The sequence below is a fragment of the Austrofundulus limnaeus genome, unplaced genomic scaffold (assembly GCF_001266775.1).
Source record: "Austrofundulus limnaeus strain Quisiro unplaced genomic scaffold, Austrofundulus_limnaeus-1.0 Scaffold267, whole genome shotgun sequence".
NCBI lineage: Eukaryota > Metazoa > Chordata > Actinopteri > Cyprinodontiformes > Rivulidae > Austrofundulus > Austrofundulus limnaeus.
The window spans coordinates 151,692-170,365 of NW_013952669.1; the positions used below are offsets into that span (position 1 = coordinate 151,692).

The 18,674-nt window shown below is 39.3% G+C and overlaps 1 protein-coding gene across 3 annotated transcripts in view; it reads left to right on the plus strand.

Moving 5' to 3' along the window:
• nell2a (neural EGFL like 2a) overlaps window positions 1–18,674 on the plus strand; it is a 137,989-nt gene that overhangs the window by 18,353 nt on the left and 100,962 nt on the right. For 2 of the 3 annotated variants that reach the window (XR_001311236.1, XM_014020819.1), the window contains 7 exons: window positions 1,431–1,581; window positions 2,817–2,990; window positions 6,690–6,786; window positions 13,151–13,223; window positions 14,409–14,491; window positions 14,792–14,920; window positions 17,910–18,015. Coding sequence is in view for 2 of the 3 variants with exons in the window: in XM_014020819.1 (XP_013876273.1) it covers window positions 1,431–1,581; window positions 2,817–2,990; window positions 6,690–6,786; window positions 13,151–13,223; window positions 14,409–14,491; window positions 14,792–14,920; window positions 17,910–18,015 (813 nt within the window). In the remaining variant the exon portion in view is untranslated. The remainder of the gene's footprint in view (window positions 1–1,430; window positions 1,582–2,816; window positions 2,991–6,689; window positions 6,787–13,150; window positions 13,224–14,408; window positions 14,492–14,791; window positions 14,921–17,909; window positions 18,016–18,674) is intronic. The other variant, XM_014020820.1, reaches the window with a different exon arrangement.

Here is an 18,674-nt window from a genome sequence, read left to right on the forward strand (position 1 = left end):
CACACACACACACACACACACACACACACACACACACACACACACACACACAAAACTGCATTTCACAAAACAGATATTTTAGAAAACACTGCAATAACAAGAAATATCAGTATTACAGGCAATAACTGCCATCACAAAATAAAAGAACAACAATAAATTTCGCAACATTTCAAGCTCCTTGACAATAAGGGGAACTATAAGAATTTGTTCATTTTAATTAAAGTTTTATCCACAAAGTGCAACCTGTGTAAGCAGAGAGATGATCCTCTGACTCCTTCTGATTTAGTGAATTATTCTCAGGTTGTTACATGGTTGTGTTTCAGAGAGAGATTTTCTATCTCACCAAAGATTGGTGGTCTGACCGCTGGCTTTCCTAAGACTTTCATAAAACAGTTCCTTGAAATGGGCACACAACCAGTCCGTGTTTCTGCCCCATCTGGCTGTTCATAAATCACAGACTGAGTCAGTCATGTCCCACACAGACATGAGTTTTTAGAAATGAAACAAGCTTCTCAGAACTGTAGGAGGCGTGGAGCAGAACTTAGCTGTAAATGTGAGACAGACATCTCTCTCGTGTTGTTTAGTGGTGCTAGCATACTGTTTTATATGTTAGCTATTTCACCACTGTTACTACCTTGCTTTGCCGTACAGAGGTGCATCAGAGGCAGGCTGTCTTTAACCCTCCTCCATGCCTCAGTCCATTCAGAAGTCACACAAAGCTACTGACAGAAGTCTGAGCCCCAGATTGAGATGAACTGATGCTTTGGTTGAAATAATTCACTTAACAAAACCAGCATTACTTACAAGAGTGCACATTACCCACTGCATTGCAGACCAACCAAGTACGTGTGTGGACTGTTAGCACTCAGATTATGTGACACTGATGACTCTCAGCTACTACCACACCACATTTTAACCCCAAAATATGTAAAGCTGACTGAGGTATAGCCATTTTTATGCTGGCTTAGAATGTGTGTTTGTGTTGGCTAACTTGAATTTGGTTGATGAAATTCAATTGTAGATGTACATCCATTGATTATTTTCTGAGATTTTTACTAAAACCTGTCTTGTGGTGAAATTTAAAAAAAACAAACAGGCACATATAGGCCCAGCAGGGCCAGCTTGACACCATATCTGGCCCATACCTGTCTGAATTTCGGTTGTGTATTGTTTGTTCTAACTAAGTACTTCGTATCTGTACTCAATTTTGGTGAGTATCAACACTGAAGTACTCGGTTTGATAAAAACTGGTATCAGGACGCCCCTACAATTAACTATTTAAGAACTGCCTTACCTGTTGGTATATGTATGCTGTAGCTAAAGAGCCCCAAAATTCAGTGCTTTTGTTAACCTGATGCAACAACCTTCCCAATGAGTGATGCAGGTTTTAATGGTGCTCATGGTTCTTGCTATCTCTGCTTTCATTCTAGGAACCTCCAGGGAAGTGAGAACACCTGCTGAGGTGTCGAAACGAATGGTCCAGAAACTCAAAGGCAAGAATGAGTTCACTGTGCTGGCAACGCTCAAACAGGATCATCTCAACTCTGGCGTCATCTTCTCCATCCATCACTCTGAGCATAGGTACGTTCAGTGCGTTGGTTGTTTATTCTTTGTTTTATCACGAGACTGCTTGTGTAAAATGGGTTCATTACTCACCTCTTATGTGTGTGAATACTACCAAAATCAGGAAAAGCGAGTGCATTTTAGTTTGGTTTTATCACCGGGAGGGAGATCTGCATCCCAAAAATGCCACATACAGTACTGTTAATCTGTTATAAACCCTCCTAATAGGCTATAAATAAAATGACGTTCTAAATTTAGCACGTCATATCAGCGGAGGGAATGTTTGTGTTTGATGAGCATTTAAATGTTTTACACACCAGTTGAATAAACAAAGCAAATCATCCTAAATGCCAGAGTGTTCTGCACAGTCCATCAATGATGCAAGCTCGCCGTTTGTAACTGTGAGCTGAAAACTGATGAGACACGATCTGCACCCGGTATGCTAATGTTTCCATTAGTTTCTGGTAGCTGAGCCGTTGGATGATCACAACAGCAATCTGAGTTTCCCATAATGCGCTGATTGAACAGTTTGTACATTAAAGTCAGTCCTGAGCAGAGAGCTCACAGGGATGTTAATGACTTTCCCCACTGCTGATTAGCTTTCCCAGCCATTCATATTCTACAAAGCGTCGCTGCATGGTTTCATTTGGAAATGTGACAAGGACTAATTCGGCATCAGAAGTGTAAGCGAGTGCATTTATGGAGCTGGCATTAATGTGCACGCATGGCCAGGGGAGAGTAAATGTATTAGATGTGGTCTGAAGATAAATCAGTTCCATTGCTACACTCGGGCGAGCATCTATTTTTTTTTCTTTTGAATGATGTTTCCAGCAAATAACTCTACTTTAAATAAGTCTGCCTTTTAAAAGTAGAGGTGAGTGTGTGCTGGCAACTCTTTTCATTAGTGTCATGTGCCGGGGAAATCTCAGTGCTGTGGAGGAGAGGATTCTCCTGGAATACTAAAACTCCACTCACTACATGTGGCTCATTGTTGTGTGTTGCTGATGTTGGACTCACACGCAGTACCATTATGATTTACCTTTATTCTAAGTAAATCTGAGGAATGGGAATTGACAGCCTGACAGCGATAAAGGTGTTTCTGTGTTGTGCTGACAGGAGTCTGAAGTTTAGATGCTTGGATGAGACATGCAAAGAAGAGAAATAAGATTTGCTTTAGGAAATGTAACTCAGGAGGGTTTTTTTCAAGAATGTGGTTGCTGCTAAAGCTAGCTTCTGCTGCTGCTTTTCTTCAGGTTCCTGGAGCTGGAGAGCAGTGGACAGCGCAGCGAGGTGCGCCTTCATTATCGCACCAGGAGCCACCAGGACCACACCGAGGTGTTCCCTTACAGCCTGGCTGATGACCAGTGGCACAAAGTGTCTGTGGCCGTAAGCGCCTCACATGTCATACTACATGTCGACTGCAACAGGTATGATACTGGGGATACAAACACAGTCCAAACACCTACAGTCCTATTAGGAGTGCAACAATACAGAAAATTCATAATTTGGTTCAGTTCAATACTTTAGTCTCACGGTTTGATATATTTTCGACACAAAAAGAAAAACTTCCATGCCCTTTTTAACTTGTAATTTATTTAAATTAAGTACAAACTTTTGTTTAACGTCCAAAGTCCAGTTTTTAAATTAAATATTGCTGAAACAGCAAGTTTCTCAATGCAGCCTAGGTGGAGTAGTCGAACACAGATCCACTGATCCTTGAACACAGAGCATCTTCAGAAGACAAGTTGATAAAATAAATTTTAAATATCTGTATTGTTCGATACAAGTGTGTATTGAACCTAAAGCACTGTTCGATACGGTTCAATACAGGTACAAGTATTGTTGCACCCCTAAATCCTATACATATCAAGTTTATATCAAGGTTATATTTTCCACTATTTGGCATTGTACACAGACGCATAGAGAAAATCTCACAAATTAAAAAAACAAAACAAATCAGCTTCAAGTTTATATCTCAGAGCCTGCTTGAAAGCAAATGCTAAGTTAGGGTCAGGATACATACTAGGTACACTCTGGCTCTTTAATGAGTACTTACCTAGTATTTACCAGGTAAGTGGCTGAGTGGTTTTGGGAGTTGGCCTCCAGTGAGAGAACTGGCAGTTCGGCTATTCAGTCACATGTTGAAGTGTCTTTGGGAAAGACACTAAGGCCCTGTTTACACGATGCCGATTTTGTGTGAAACCACAGTTTTTTTTGCTGCGGTTTACCACCTGTCGTTTCAGGTTTGGATGTAACCATGATCAAGCAGCTGCTGCATGATCAGAGCATGAGTAAGTCTGGCATCGGGGTTGCCAGGTTAAAAAAAACAGATGTTTTTTGCCCCTCTTATCTTGCAACACTCTCACTCAGCATATATGACTGAGTGAGTCATATATGTACAGCATATCTGTTGTTTTGACTCAAAATAAAATAATTTTAAAGGAACAGTAAAACACTTTACTATGTCTCATTTGGCAATCCTGCCTGATGTATTACTGCAGTGGTTCCATGATTTTTTTTAGTGTATTCACCCCAGTAAACATTACCAGTCTCATGTAAACAGGGCCTAAATGAGTGTGGTCTATTTACCATTTAAGTCCGTACAAGCCTGTATTATGTATCATAGGGCTGGGCGGTATGACCTCAAATTCATATCACGGTATAAATTGAATCCCTTCACGGTAACTGTATATATCGCAGTAGAAAACTATCATAAAAAGTAAAGATAATGTAATTTTTAGAGCTTTTTTTTTTTTTGCAGAAAACTAATCTTAATCAAACCCAGCATTTTTGCTTTAATATCTGCCTGCCATACAATGAGCTTCTGCCTGCTGAACTTATCAGCTGCTGCTCTGCTGCGCGCTCACCTCCATCATCAGAGCAGAAGCTGACTTTACATTAACAAGATGGATTTATGACTGAACGAACGTCCATGTCTTTTTTTTTCATCTCTGTGGGTAACAATAGCTACATAAAAACATTTTTTTTCTCCAACAACTTGGGCGTGAAAAAACTGTTGTTATTAAAGCTTCGCTTTGCATGACGTGGATGGAGGGAATTTTCTACAGCGGGAGGGGGAAATTTTGAGGATTTATTCTCTATATGCGTTTTAAAATGCTAGAATTTCTTCATTATATTTCAAACTCCTGCTCAGTTGTCTCTGCACTCGCAGCCCTGTTCACACAGGTGCGATGACGTAATGACGATAGGACGGTAAAGGGAAAATTTCTACCGTAGGCCAACTTCATACCTTTTCTACCGTCTACCGCATATACTGCTCAGCCCTAATGTATCGCTACCAATTTTTTTGTTCTGCATATCTGTTTTTAGATTCTGTAAAATTCTGTCAGAACCCACAATACAGTTTGTTGCATGCAGGTTGTGACGAGGTACTGAAATAACTATTGGAGTTCAATCTACTTACATCTTGGTACCCAAATTTATATCACATACCTCACTTTCATATAATAACAATATATCTTGGTTAAAAACACATACATGAATGAAAGCTTAACAGGAAAAAACACTCTTATAGTTTTAATTTGACAAAGCTATATTTATTAGACAAACAATCAGATTTATTGAAGTTGTTTAAATTTGAACACATTAAAAAATAATAAAAAGTAAACAGCAGTAAGTGTCAGGCTGGTATCATGTCTACGCAGCACAGAGATTTTGGTTCAGCATGCACTGGCAGTATTTCTTTGTTGGCTGTTCGCTCCATTTAACACAACTGTCATTGCTTGTGGGTGAGATGCTTTTAAGAGATAGCTCTCTGTTTTGTAAACTCCAGCCTTCCTACACAGTAATAATGTCAAACCTGCATCAGTGATCTGTTCTAATGGGTCAGCTCGAACCAGATAACCCCTTTTTTTTACTGCCTTCTACTGAGCTTGGGTTTCATGTGTCCTGAAGTCTGTATGGCTTTGGCTAACTTTTCTATCAGGCATGGAAAAACAATTGCATGCCATTAGATTTTAAATATATTTTAAGCTACTTCCTTCTCTGAACATTCAAGTAATTACCTGGTGTTATTCAGTTTAACTCTGGGCTGTAAGTCAGCTTTTATCCTGTAATATCCACATTTTGACCCCAGTCTGATGTCTCACAGGTCAAATGAAGAGCAGACCTTGAATAAACCATTAGTTGTGTACCTGAGACCTTGGTTGACTGTGTGTGATGATTTTCCTTTGCATTAACAAAGAAAGCAGCCAGGCTCACCATGTGTACCACAAAATGCATGTGGCTCTCTTCAGGGACCACGTTAACACATGGATTAATAAGGGCAGAAACCTACAATACTGTATGTAGAGGAACTATTACATTTTATATCAGGGGTGTCAAACTCATTTTCACAAAGACCACATGAGCATTATGGTGGTCCTCAGAGGGCCAGTTGTAATTAACTTTGACATTTTGTGTTTAACTTCAAATAAACACAAAACATCATGTTCTTTGAGTCACTGATATAACTGAGCACCACTAACAAACTATAACTGAGCTCTACGTGGTATTTCCTGCATAGAAACAACATTTTACATCTTCTTACAAACACTGAAAATTACTATACGTATGAAAGACTGTGAAATAAATAATACAGGAATACTATTAAAGGGATCCCCGATTAGTTGTAACATTAGACTTTATATGACAAAAATTTACTTAAACTGTAATATAAAGACTGTAAAAATACTGTAGGATGTTTAGTTTTTGTAATTTTTAAACTAAAGTTTAAAAATGTATTACACGGGCGGGGCCATTTTATTTACACGCAAAGAATTCTGGGTAAATAATGACATCAACTAGGTCATCGGCATGAGGCTGCTAGCGAGCTATATCCACCCTGAAGGTTAATCTTGGACAATATCTGACGATTGGCTCTTTTAAATGAAACCAGAGAGCGTTGACAGAGAGGAGAAGGTGGAAATGACAGTCATCTTATTTTAAGACACTATTTAAATCTTTGAAGCTGTCATGGGTCACTTATAATAATGTGATAGGTCACATCTGGCCCACGAGCCTTACATTTGACACATGTTTAAATGCAAAAAAAAAAAAAAAAAATTCAAGTGCTTTAGACATGATTTGAAAATATTTAGTTCTTAATCACCTTTTTTTTTATCCAGGATCTACGAGCGGGTGGTGGAGGCTCCCTACATGGACATACCTGAGGACACGTCCTTCTGGCTCGGACAGAGGAACGCTGCTCATGGCTTCTTTAAGGTTAAGGCAGACTTATTTCTCAGAATATTTTAATGCTAATATCTGTCTTGACTTGTCAGACTAACAGATAATAAATGATTCTAAGGACTATCTTTTCACTCCACACCAAGACTTTGTTAATATAGTTTTTTCACTCTGTTTTTGTCTTGCTTGGTTTCACTTATTAGAGCTGGGGAGTTTAATTGCGTGCATTCCTCACAGCTTACCCTTTACATATGAGGAGCGCTCAATCTAGGAACTGTTTTTATTTATTTGTTTATTTATTTTGTGCTTGTGTGTCATTGTTTGTTCCTTTTCCTTTTGTCTGCAGCTAAGCCCAGTACAATTATCTCAGCAACTCCCACAATGCTGATTGGGGAGAAATCATTAAATAGCCTGTGGACTGTGCTCATTAAGCTCAGTCTACAGTATTGTTTATCAGACAGAGAAACATAGAATACATTAGGACTTTCACTCTTTACTGCGCTTCAGTGTTGCAGGGTTCATGCGGGTGCAAAATCCTTGAAAGTGATTAAGTGTTTTCAAGGTTTGAAAAAAGCTTTAACGTGCTTTAAACTATAATTAGATATTTTTTTGTAATAAAGTGATCTGTTTTTATTGTTTTGCATTTTAGATTAAGATCATAGCTTTTTCCCTAATTAAGATAGCAGGAGTTTAACCTTCACATATCTCATATATTTGAGTTAAAAAGGATCAGTTAGTTAATTTAACGACTTGCTTTCAAAGTCTAATCTAATTTTATTGCACATATTTTTAACAGAGATTTATTTTTTAGGTCATTTCTCAAACTCTTTATTTATATTAGCACAGCCAGTTTATAAAGAATACAAAGATGCACTTAAAAGAGAGTACAGAGCTTCCCAATTTGGGTTCTGTGGTAAAGTTATGGATGATAAATACCTTACCTGTTCTAGGTAGCTTTTTTGAATTACCCAAGTTTTGAGAAAGGGTTTTAGTTTAACCAGATTGATGAGCTAACAACTTGAGCAGTGCCAAGACCAAAGTTGATAACAACTCTAAACTTCAAAATGTTATTGTGGTTTAATCAAACAGTATTTTATAAATTTATACATTGCAATTCATTTTATTTCACACATTTTTTAATGTAAAATTCTCTGGTTTATGCAAGCACAAATAGCAGTATCTCGCTGTTGCACTTCTGGTACAGCTGCACTTCCAGCAGAAATTTGTACGTGCATATCACCAGAATACAAATGTAGAGTGGAAAAAAAACCAACAACAACAATGCATTTTTTTTAAACTGGAACTGGAAACTTTTGAGATTGAAGATCTTTTAAAATCCCAGTAATCCACTTTGGTCTTAGTTGTGTCCAAACTTATTGTTAATTCATGACTCAGGTCCAACCTGAGGCCTTTCAAAGAGCTATCTAAAACAAGTACGATCCTTTCATTCATAATTAGTTTACTAGATCAGCTTCAAATTTCTGAACAGCCCCTTCTTTTGTTGTGAAGTATTTTCTTTCATTTGTTATCTTTCTGTCCATTATCACAAGAAAAAAATTTGATTCAGAAAAAAAACCTTAATTTCACTTAGTAAGGGAAAAAATATTCCTTTGATTGAGAAAATTTTCACCACAGTAAGAAACCTGGAAAAATCATGGTGAAAGAGGCCTAAATATGACTTTAAAAACAATGCATTGATTTCTGAGACTAAAACATGATCATATCTGCAAATGAAAATATTTAAACTGCTCTATCTATGACCATCTCTTTGTATGATAGGATGTTTTGGTGTGATTCCATCATGCTTTTACACCCAGTATTGTAGGGGCTGTGTTTCCTCTGTCTTAATTGGGTGATGAAAGAAGCCATACAGGTCATTATTGGGTCTTTTTTTCTATAGCAGCATCTCTCCTCCTCCTTCTAGTGCTGTAATTAGTTGCAGTGAGAGCTTTAAAAAACACACTTATTCATTAGATTGCATGTGCTTAGACACACACACAAGATGATTTTTCTATCCTCGTGAGGACTTTGCATTGACTTCCATTTATTCTCCAGTCATGTTTATAACCTAACCCTGACCCTTTACTATAAACCTAACTACCACAGTTCATACCTAACCCTAACCTAACCTTAACAACCCAACCACCCCCCGCCCAAATAGGCATCCGTACCCATGGGGACCAGGCTTTGGTCCCCATGAGGAGCACTGAGTCCCCACAAGGTTGTGTTTGTCTAGAAAATGGTCCCAATGATATGGCAAATATGCATGCACACACATGCTAGCACACAAATGCACACACACTCAGAAGCACTATTTTGGATGTTTGCAACCGATAAGTTAGTTAAAACTTTCTTTGGGTTCAATAAACTTGGTATATCACTGCCCTTAAAATATCACCACAGCTGTTAACAGTTTTTGAATACTATCAATGACATGCCATTTTTAAAGGAGTGGTATTACGCAAATTTGACTTTTTTGAGGTTTTTATTTTGCTAAAATGTGATTCCCTCATCAAAAACAAACCCAGAGTGTTGCTTTGACTCATTCATGCATGTTTGAGAAATCTTTGAATCTCCTGTGGTAATCATTCACTGGTACTAAGCACCATCTACTTACAAAAAGCTCCGCCCTGGAGCTCAGTCTGCAGCCGAGCTTTGGCCCCACAGAGCATTGTGGGGCCATTGTGGACCCCTCCCCTGATGCATTGTTGTAAAGATGCGCTGAAGTGGGATTGTCAGAAATGGTAGAAGAGAAGAGACAGAGGCCAATTTCAAGGTGTTTAGATAGACTGTGATGCAAAGTCAAATTTATTTTTTTATAAATATTTACAGCTTTTTCATAACAACTGGAGGTAACATTATTACTTGATTATGGTGTAGAGCAGTGGTTCCCAAACTTTTTTATCTTCTGACCCACAAAATATTCATTGCAAAAACTTGTGACCCTAAATATTACTGGTATGAGTACACAAATGTTGTTAATAACCCTAAAAACAAAGGCTACACAAATATAAATACTTATCTATACTTATTTTGTGTTCTTGTAATAATTATAGCAAAATATTACATCACCAATTATTTTATTACCCTTTAAAATGATTCCTGAAGTGCAGTGGTTCCCAAACTTTTCAGCTTTTGACCCACAAAATAACAGTAGCAGAGACCTGTGCCCACAGCTATTTTTGGATGATAAACATTTGTATCATGTCAACTAAACACGGGCGTAGTAACAATATATATCATTCTACATTTATACATTTTAGGCAACTAAGGCAAAAATGTAATTAATATAGGAAAATCTTTTCAGGACCCCACCTTGATGTTTCAGGACCCCACTTTGGGTCCTGACCCCAACTTTGGGAAACACTGGTGTAGAGTTGAACTGTGTCTAGAAAATACATAATACCCCCCTTTAGGCTTATGAAGTAAAATGATTTACACTTTAAAATGAAAGTCTTGTCAATTCTGAAATGACGTTCTTTCAAATAGTTGTCATAAGTTAATACCTTATCAGCTTTGGCATTCAAATCAATTCAGTTCTTTTATATAGCACTAAGTCACAACAAATGTCTTCTCAGGGCGTTGTACAAAAACAATCAAGGGAAGCCAGCAGACTGTGTTGACTCTTCACTTCATTGCAGTCTCCTTTTCTGAGGAGCACATTGGAAGCCGTGGAGAGGAAAAACTCCCTTTTAACAGGAAGAAACCTCCAGCAGAACCAGGCTCAGGATGGGTGACCATCTTCCTCGACCGGAACACAGAATGATTTGTCCAGGCGTTATTTTCAGCTGGAAAACAGACAAAGAGAAAGGCACATTATTGATAGAAATTATTGCAAAGACAAACGTGTAGAGTGAGTAGAGTGACTAAAGACAGCAGTAGAGTGAGAAAATGTGCTCAGTTTGTCCTCCAGTAGTCTAATGCTACATTCACAGCGAACACATTTTGAGCTGCAGGAGCGGCCGGTTTAAATGCAAAGTCTATGGTGGACGCGCTTCTAGGGGTCTTGCGGCGCGTCAGGTCCATTTAGTGCGGTGCACAAGGAAGCAGAAGGTGCGGTAGAGCGTTTTTCGTGCATACGGTGTGTCCAAAGCAGCCGACGCTCGAGTTCAAAAGTCTGAATTTTTCTGCTCGACGCACCGCGTCGACCAATCAGAGACTCATTTTTCCACGTGATGGTTTCCTGAATGTTGCCCACAAATGGACGGACAGGAGCTCTTTAGCTGATATCGACCGTCTGCAGTTGGTGTTCTGGCTGGAGATATCAGCACTGATGTGGGTCTGCAGATCGTTAAACTGATCGCGGTGTTAAACTTGGCTCGGGATTAAAAAAAAGTTTGTCATCTCGCAGCTCCTGGAGTGGTGAAACTAACCGAACAAACAGTCTCTAAATCATCTGGTGAATTAATCATCCGGTGTGCGCAATGTTTGCTTTCTCTTTAGTAGATAAAGCAAAGCCATTTTCTTTATTTTTAATTTCTTTTTCATCCACTGTTGAGACAGACCAAGACGCTCCTCCCTCTTCAAACGCGCGTCTAGTCGCTATCCTAGTTTGAACATAGTGCGTCCAACTTGAGGCGTTGGGTGCATTTTTGCTGCTCAAAACACATTTGGTGTGAACGTAGCATTAGGCTGTAGCAGCATATCTAGGGAATAACTCTGGAAACTAAACCAAACATAGGATTTTTCAAAAAGAAAGTCTTCAATCTAGTTTTAAAAGTAGAAAGAGCTTCACAGACAGAGCACAAAGCACCGAGTTTGGAGAAAAAGTAAAAATAAATTCATGTAGGCTAGGCTAATGGCTACCCAAATAAGGGCTTGTTTTTGAAATAGTTTTTCAGGCCTATAAAGTAAATCGTTCTCAAAAACAAAGTACAGGTGTGAAGAAAACCCCGACTGCAATATTAAACCTCAACACTTTTACATGACGTGTGTTTAGTTTGTCACTCGCTGTGTAACATTGTGCTATTACGTAAACCAGGGCTACTCAGCTGGTAAAACATAAAGAATTGTTGAAACAGTCAACTTCACAGTCTTTACATTAAACTTCATGTTTTAAATGTGACTATGCTTGTTTTTAGATGTACATTAAAAGCTTTGAGACACTGAGAAACAAAGCATTTCTTTCCATGGTTAATCTTTCCTTTACATCCTGTAACATTACAAACTAGAATCTATCAAATCTATGTTTTATTTTTTTTGTTGGCCTTTTAAATCCCCCTCTTCTTGTTAATGGATTGTAACTCTCAGATGAATATCTGAGGATATTGGTTTTCATCTGTCAGCTCACTTATTAGACAACAGACAGCTCTTTTCCCTCCCTGTTTCACACCAGCTTTGCTCTCATCCACTTTGAAACCGATCTAATAAAACGTGACAGATTTTATATAAACCCATCTTATTACTAAACCTCCCTCACGTTTCTCCAGTTTCACCAGCAAATTTGTCACATTAGCCAGTTAAACGCCCCGACTCCCGCTTCGCCTCACAGGATCACATAAGGTTGCGTTAATCACAGTTCAAACCACGTTGGCCGCAGATTGCGGGCCATGAAATTTGCACCGTGGCCGCAGAAATAAATGTGTGGTTTTATGGTTTCATTACAAGTTGGATCTACTATCTGCTCCCATTTTGGCACTTAGTTGTGAAAAATCGGCGGGTCATTTCCGCAGCATTTTGAAATTTATGGCCGGTAAATTGAAGTGACAAGACAATTTAAAAAACAATTTCTCCCAAGTTGCACCGCTCCACTTCTGTAAAGGTAATAAACGCTCATGAGGACTGAACCTGGTCCCCCGTTACTGTGGAAACAGATGCATCTGTGTTCACATGTGCATGTCTGGAAGTGTTCGGTGTTTGGACACAAAGAACAAAAGGGCTAACAGTTTGAAGTTATGCATGAAATTGAATCTGTATCTCCAGGTTATATATTTATTTTTTGCTTATCAAATAAAAGAACAGGACAGTAAATATTTCACATGTCCGTTAAAACTCCCACGCTGCTTAACTTCTCGTTGATGTCTGGATATGAGATGACTCATCAGAACAACAACCCGGAGCGCATATTTCCCCAGAACTACTCTCTTCAGAAAGAAAACATGTTTTTTTACTAACTCTAATTTACAGCTGTTTTGCTACATTCAGCCACGAACGAGTCCAACACTTACCGCTCACCGGTAAACAGGTGTGTTTATCTTTTCATGTTTTCCGTCATTTTTGGCCCCTCATTATCTCAGCTGAAGTAAATGAGCGTACTCCGACAGCTTCGCCCATCTGTGTTCTTGCCTACTTATTACACATTAACCTCTGTCGTCTGTTTCTTTTTCGTTTTTCGGCACAACTTGTGTGTTCTCCGCGAGGTTTGATCCAAACATTTTGCTGTCTCTGTGTGTCTGTGCAGGGGGTGATGCAGGATGTGGAGATCCTGGTGATGCCACAAGGTTACATCTCACAGTGTCCAGATCTGAACAGAAGTAAGGGGATTTACACGGATTAAAAATGTATTTCATTGAATACTTAAATCTAATGTTTGCTTTCAGGAACTCACAAGTATATTTCATACTGACTAGAGTACAACAGTTTAAAACAACTTGACAGTTTTTAGTTATTGTCTCATAGATCGTTTTAAGTGGGTTTTTTTTGGAAAGGTTATAGATAGATTTGAATAAACATTTAATTCTTACTGGATTGAGCAAAAAGTTCAATAGACTGTCTCAAAAATCTCCATTACATTTTTTTTACATTACATAATTATTTTTACAAACGTATGTTAAAATTCCCGCTGGAAGCACTCAAGTCTGCACTGGAGGTACTTGGAGAACTTGATGAGGAATCAGCACCTCCAAATCTGAGTTCATAGTTCTTCGTTGGAAAAGGGTGGATTGCTCTCTCTGGGTTGGGGGTGAGTTTCTGCCTCAAGTGGAGGGGTTTAAGTATCTTAGGGTTTTGTTCATGAGTGAGGGAAAAAAGGAGCTTGTGACAGATGGATTGGTGTGTGCTCTGCACAGCTTTGTTTACTGGCCAGTCTAATTTCCTACCCTCACCTATGGTCACAAACTTTGGCTAGCGCCCGAAAGAACAAGATGGCGGATGCAGGCTCCACAGATTAGCTGGACTCTCCCTTATTTATTTATTTATTTATTTACCGTTATTTAAGTCCTGTTGAGATCTCAGATCTCTCTTTCCAGGGAGGCCTGAAGGCAACCTATTGTACATGTTTTTCCTTAAGTGCAGTTATCCAGTGAAGACTCAGAGTAGAGCCACTGCTCCTCTACATCCAGCTGAGGTGGTTTGGACATCTGATAAGGATGTCCAAACTAGATGCCTTACTTAGGGAGGTGCTTCAGACATGTTTGACTGGGAGGGAAGACCCTGGACACACTGGAGAGTGGTCTGGGAACGCCATGGAGTTCTCCCAGAAAAGCTGGAAGAGGTGTTTGGGGAAAGAAAGGTCAGGGCCTTTCTGCTTTAGCTGCTGCCTCCACGTCCTGACTCTGGAACAAGCAGAAGATGATGGATGGCTGGTTGGATGGATGGATGGATGGATACTTTACAGAGAACCTCCCTTCAAAGAGTTCAAACCATCCCTTTCACCTTTATCTTACAGTAGATATTTGATCAGGTACTGAAGTGACATTTTATTGTTCCTTGTGTCCCAGCATGTCCAACCTGCAATGACTTTCATGGACTTGTGCAGAAAATCATGGAACTGCAGGATGTCCTCGCAAAGACGTCAAGCAAGGTAACGTCATGTGACTTGGTTCAACATTCATCTCTCCCCTAACTGTTACTGTAACCTTTAAAATGAGAGTAATTACAGCTGTAAATTAAACAACTAAATTGCACAGAGGGCGTGAAATATCCACTTTACAGAGTTTCTCTTTTGGTGCAAAGACGTGTGAAAAGTGTTAATGTTATCTAATGACCGAGCTTTGTGCAGACACAGTTGGAGGCTCCACTTTCTGCATGTGAAGAAAGACTGATTGAAGCTTACTTGAGTCTTTCTTCTTTTTTTCGGGTGGGGTTGCGATTTGGTGAGCAGCTGTCCAGGGCAGAAGAGAAGATGAACGGTCTGGACGGCTGCTATTGTGAGCGAACTTGCAGCGTCAAGGGGGTCGTCTACAGGGAGGATGAGGGCTGGACAGATGGCTGCAAGAACTGCACGTGCACGGTGGGACACACACACACACACACACACACACACACACACACACACACACACACACACACNCACACACACACACACACACACACACACACACACACACACACACACACACACACACACACACACACACACACACACACACGCATGTTCTGCTTGACTTTATGTGCCTGTTTGTTTGTCAGACTGATAACAAGCATGGATGGGAATTTTAATTTTGTTGTGAGCAAGTGCACTAAAAGTCCAAACTAATGTGCTTGGAACGGATTGTGCCAATAAACGAGCCTAAAGTGGCAATATCATGTAAAATCAACTTTTTCAAGCTTTATATCATGTTATAATGTTCTCCTCTCATCAAAAACTTGCCCAGAGTCTTGCTCTGACTCATTCATGCGTGGTTGAGAAATCCTGTAGTGTCCTGAGGGAGCCAGGCAGGGGAGCAAAAACTGCTGGTTGGGCCAAGAACTGCCTTTTTGGTGCAGCTCCTCCTCTGGGCTCTGCCTCCAAGCCGAGCTTCCTCATCACAGAGCACACCTCCCCCACGACTCCTGCAGGCTCCCTTAATTGGCAACAACAATTAGCAAACAAATACCTGGTGAAACCGTGTCTGTTAAGCTTGTAATACTATTTCTCAGTCCAGTCCTTTTCAGATTAAAAAATGCCTTTGAGGAAATGTATTTTTGGATGCCAGGGACACTACCCTTTTTTTAACCTTCACATGGATGACATGTTGGACTTCAATTTTGGAAGTGACCCTCCGACGAAAAAAAAAAATATATATATATATACATATACAGTATATACATATATTATATACATGTGTGTGTGTACGAGCCACTTTATAGATGATAGCTTTCTGAACAAATGGTTATTTAACAGTGGATTAATAATAACCATTGTCGTCTGTCCAGGTAAGCTAAAAACAACTCACGTTGTTTTGTTCACGTCATTGTTGTTTGGACTTTCTATGATCTACAGGTAGCATTTGTAACTTATATTACGATCATTATGTGTGTGTCTGTGAGGATGACTTGAGGTATCTTACCAAGCTGAATAGTCACCTCTGTACTCGCTCCGGTTCTTAAGAAAACAGACTTTCTGGGTTGACTTGCAATTGTCCAAGTAAAACTGATATTGTATAATGTTGCTTCTTTTTTATTATTGTTACAACAAAATACAACGCTCCTAAGACCGGTTGTAAACGACATGAAGCTGGTGTGATGACGTACTGAAATGGGCGTGACGGAATTGGAGGGAGTTTCTTAAAGAGACAGAGGCCAATTTCAAGGTGTTTAGAAACAGCAAAGTCAAATTTATTTTTGATCTATACATATAAACACCATTTTGATAACATCTAAAGGTGACATAGGTACTTGATTTTGAACTGAACTATATGCTCAAAGCAAACACAACCATGGCCGGTGTAGAATAAGGATAGGCTGACTTACAATGCAAATTTGCCACTGGCAGCAGTTTTAACATTTCTTTTGATCTTTTTTTTTGTTTACCATTTCTTGTACAAATCAAAATCTAGGCTCTTTAGTTTTTAGCTTATTTCAAAATTAATGTTGGAATTTTAGGAAGCAGTTGCATCGGCACCCTTGTGAGAAATTTTCTGGTTCCTGGCGTAGTTGTAATTCCGTGACAGTGTGCATTGCAGATTATGTGTTTGTGTCTGAGAACATGTTTGTATCGTTGTAGTTTGTGTGCTCAGTTCAAACGCGGCCTCTGGGTGTGGGTTTGGATGTGGATTGTCATCATTTTGATACATTTGGAGGATTTCCTGAGCTACCCCTCCCCCACTTGAGATCAGACACATTGACAACAGTACTTAGTGATGCCTCATTATCTCAAGTTTTTCCACAACAAATGTGAATAATTGCCCCCCTCAAAAAACAATGAAACAACTAAAAGATCTTGGGCATGTTCCACATGAAGAAGATTGTCACCCATTTTGGCAGGCGACTCATCCAGTTACTGCCTGACTTAAACCAACCAAAGTTCACACCACTACCCAGCCTGCAAAAAATAAAAATAAAAAAGAGATAACCATGTATCTTTTAGTGCACTGCACCTAATTGCTCCTGGCAGATGATAATTATCATCAGGGATTTGCTCACCCACTCATCCAATGAAATGCCTTCATTCTTCAGGATCTCTGTTTTGCCATACCCAGTGCCGCAATTAAGGAATTATGCTCCTTACCTTATGTGTGACGATTAGCTGTGACCTTTAAAATTCAAAGGTGATGCATTAAGATGTTATTAATTAGGAGGATCAGGCTCATAGATGTTGCTGTCACAGAGCTTTCATCCGTGAAAACGATGTTAATCACAGGCGTGGTACCGTGACAGGAGATGACATTTAAAACAGTGAGATATGTTGGCTCACAAAATATCATCAAAAAAATCTTTTTAAATGAACATTAAAAGTATGACATATTTTCTGCATATGATACCACTTTCATTTTAAAATAATGTAATTGTGATATTTGAATTGAATTAATTTAGATTTGGTTGACATCATTTAACAAGTTTTGTATTGTATTGATGTTGATTCTTATTCACCTTGACTGATTGTATCAAACAATTTTTCCATGAATAACAGAGGTGACACCCCCCCTCGCAGTGATCGTAAAGTACCAAATATAAATAATAATTGGAGACAATATTTCTTGACTCTTAATCATTTAATTTAATAACAAAAATATAAATAAATAAATGATAAAACCCTTGACTTTTCTAAGTTTGTAGTTGTCCATTCAGGTCTTGGCCCCACTGGCACTAACTGTTAGCTTGTCAATCCAGTCAAAGTCAAACTCTGTTTCCCCCAACTGAAGTCATTCAAATTGCTCTTTAAAACAGGTAAGATATCCGTTGCTAAAACGGTTTCCATGGATCTCTACTTCAAGAGCTCTGAACCATTGTTTGTGTTGTATCAGATGGGTTTCTTGTAATGTCATGTAAACGGTGTGATTCTCTGTCCCCCTCCCCAGCAGAACGGCACGGTGCAGTGTGACGCCATCTCCTGCCCTCCCCCTCAGTGCCCAGCAGGTACAGCGCCGGCCTACGTAAAGGGTGCCTGCTGCAAGGAGTGCCTGCGTGAGTGGAGTACTCTTAACCTCAACATCTTCCCACTCTTATGAAATCACAGACACAGTTTCATACACACACAAGCTGATCACAGGAAAACAAACCTCCACCGGCAGATCGAGAGCTCACAGAACGCCTCCACAAGGTCTGCCTGACAATTGACCAGTGCTCTGCTGTGTTGCTAAGCTACCTCCTAACATGTCCCCAGAGATGAGTCCATCCTTTTGCATATACATGGACCAATCAATTATTCACAAGTTGGCTTCAAAACACAGATGGTCATCAGTCACACAGATATGAGCTAGAGAATCTGGGATCGCTGCATGTGATATAAAGTACTTCCTATTTATGGTGGCGAGGCTGTGAGGGAAAAAAGTGAGGAGGGGAAAAAATGTTAAAAGGCTTAAATTGATGCCTGCGCTATCTTCAAAAAATGTCCATTTTTAACTTTTAGCAATCATGCGTTCTGGCTGGAGGCATTAATAATTCTGTTTCATCATATTGCTACAAAGAGGGTCCGCCTTTTTTTTTCAAAAGACTTTGAGCTAAGCAATGAACTCTTATTAGCATCTTCACAGCAGCACACTGCATCTCTTATTCTCTCAATTCGGCTCTCAGTAGATATTATCCTTTCTTACCTCGTCTTTGTTTAATAGTCTTCCTAATGA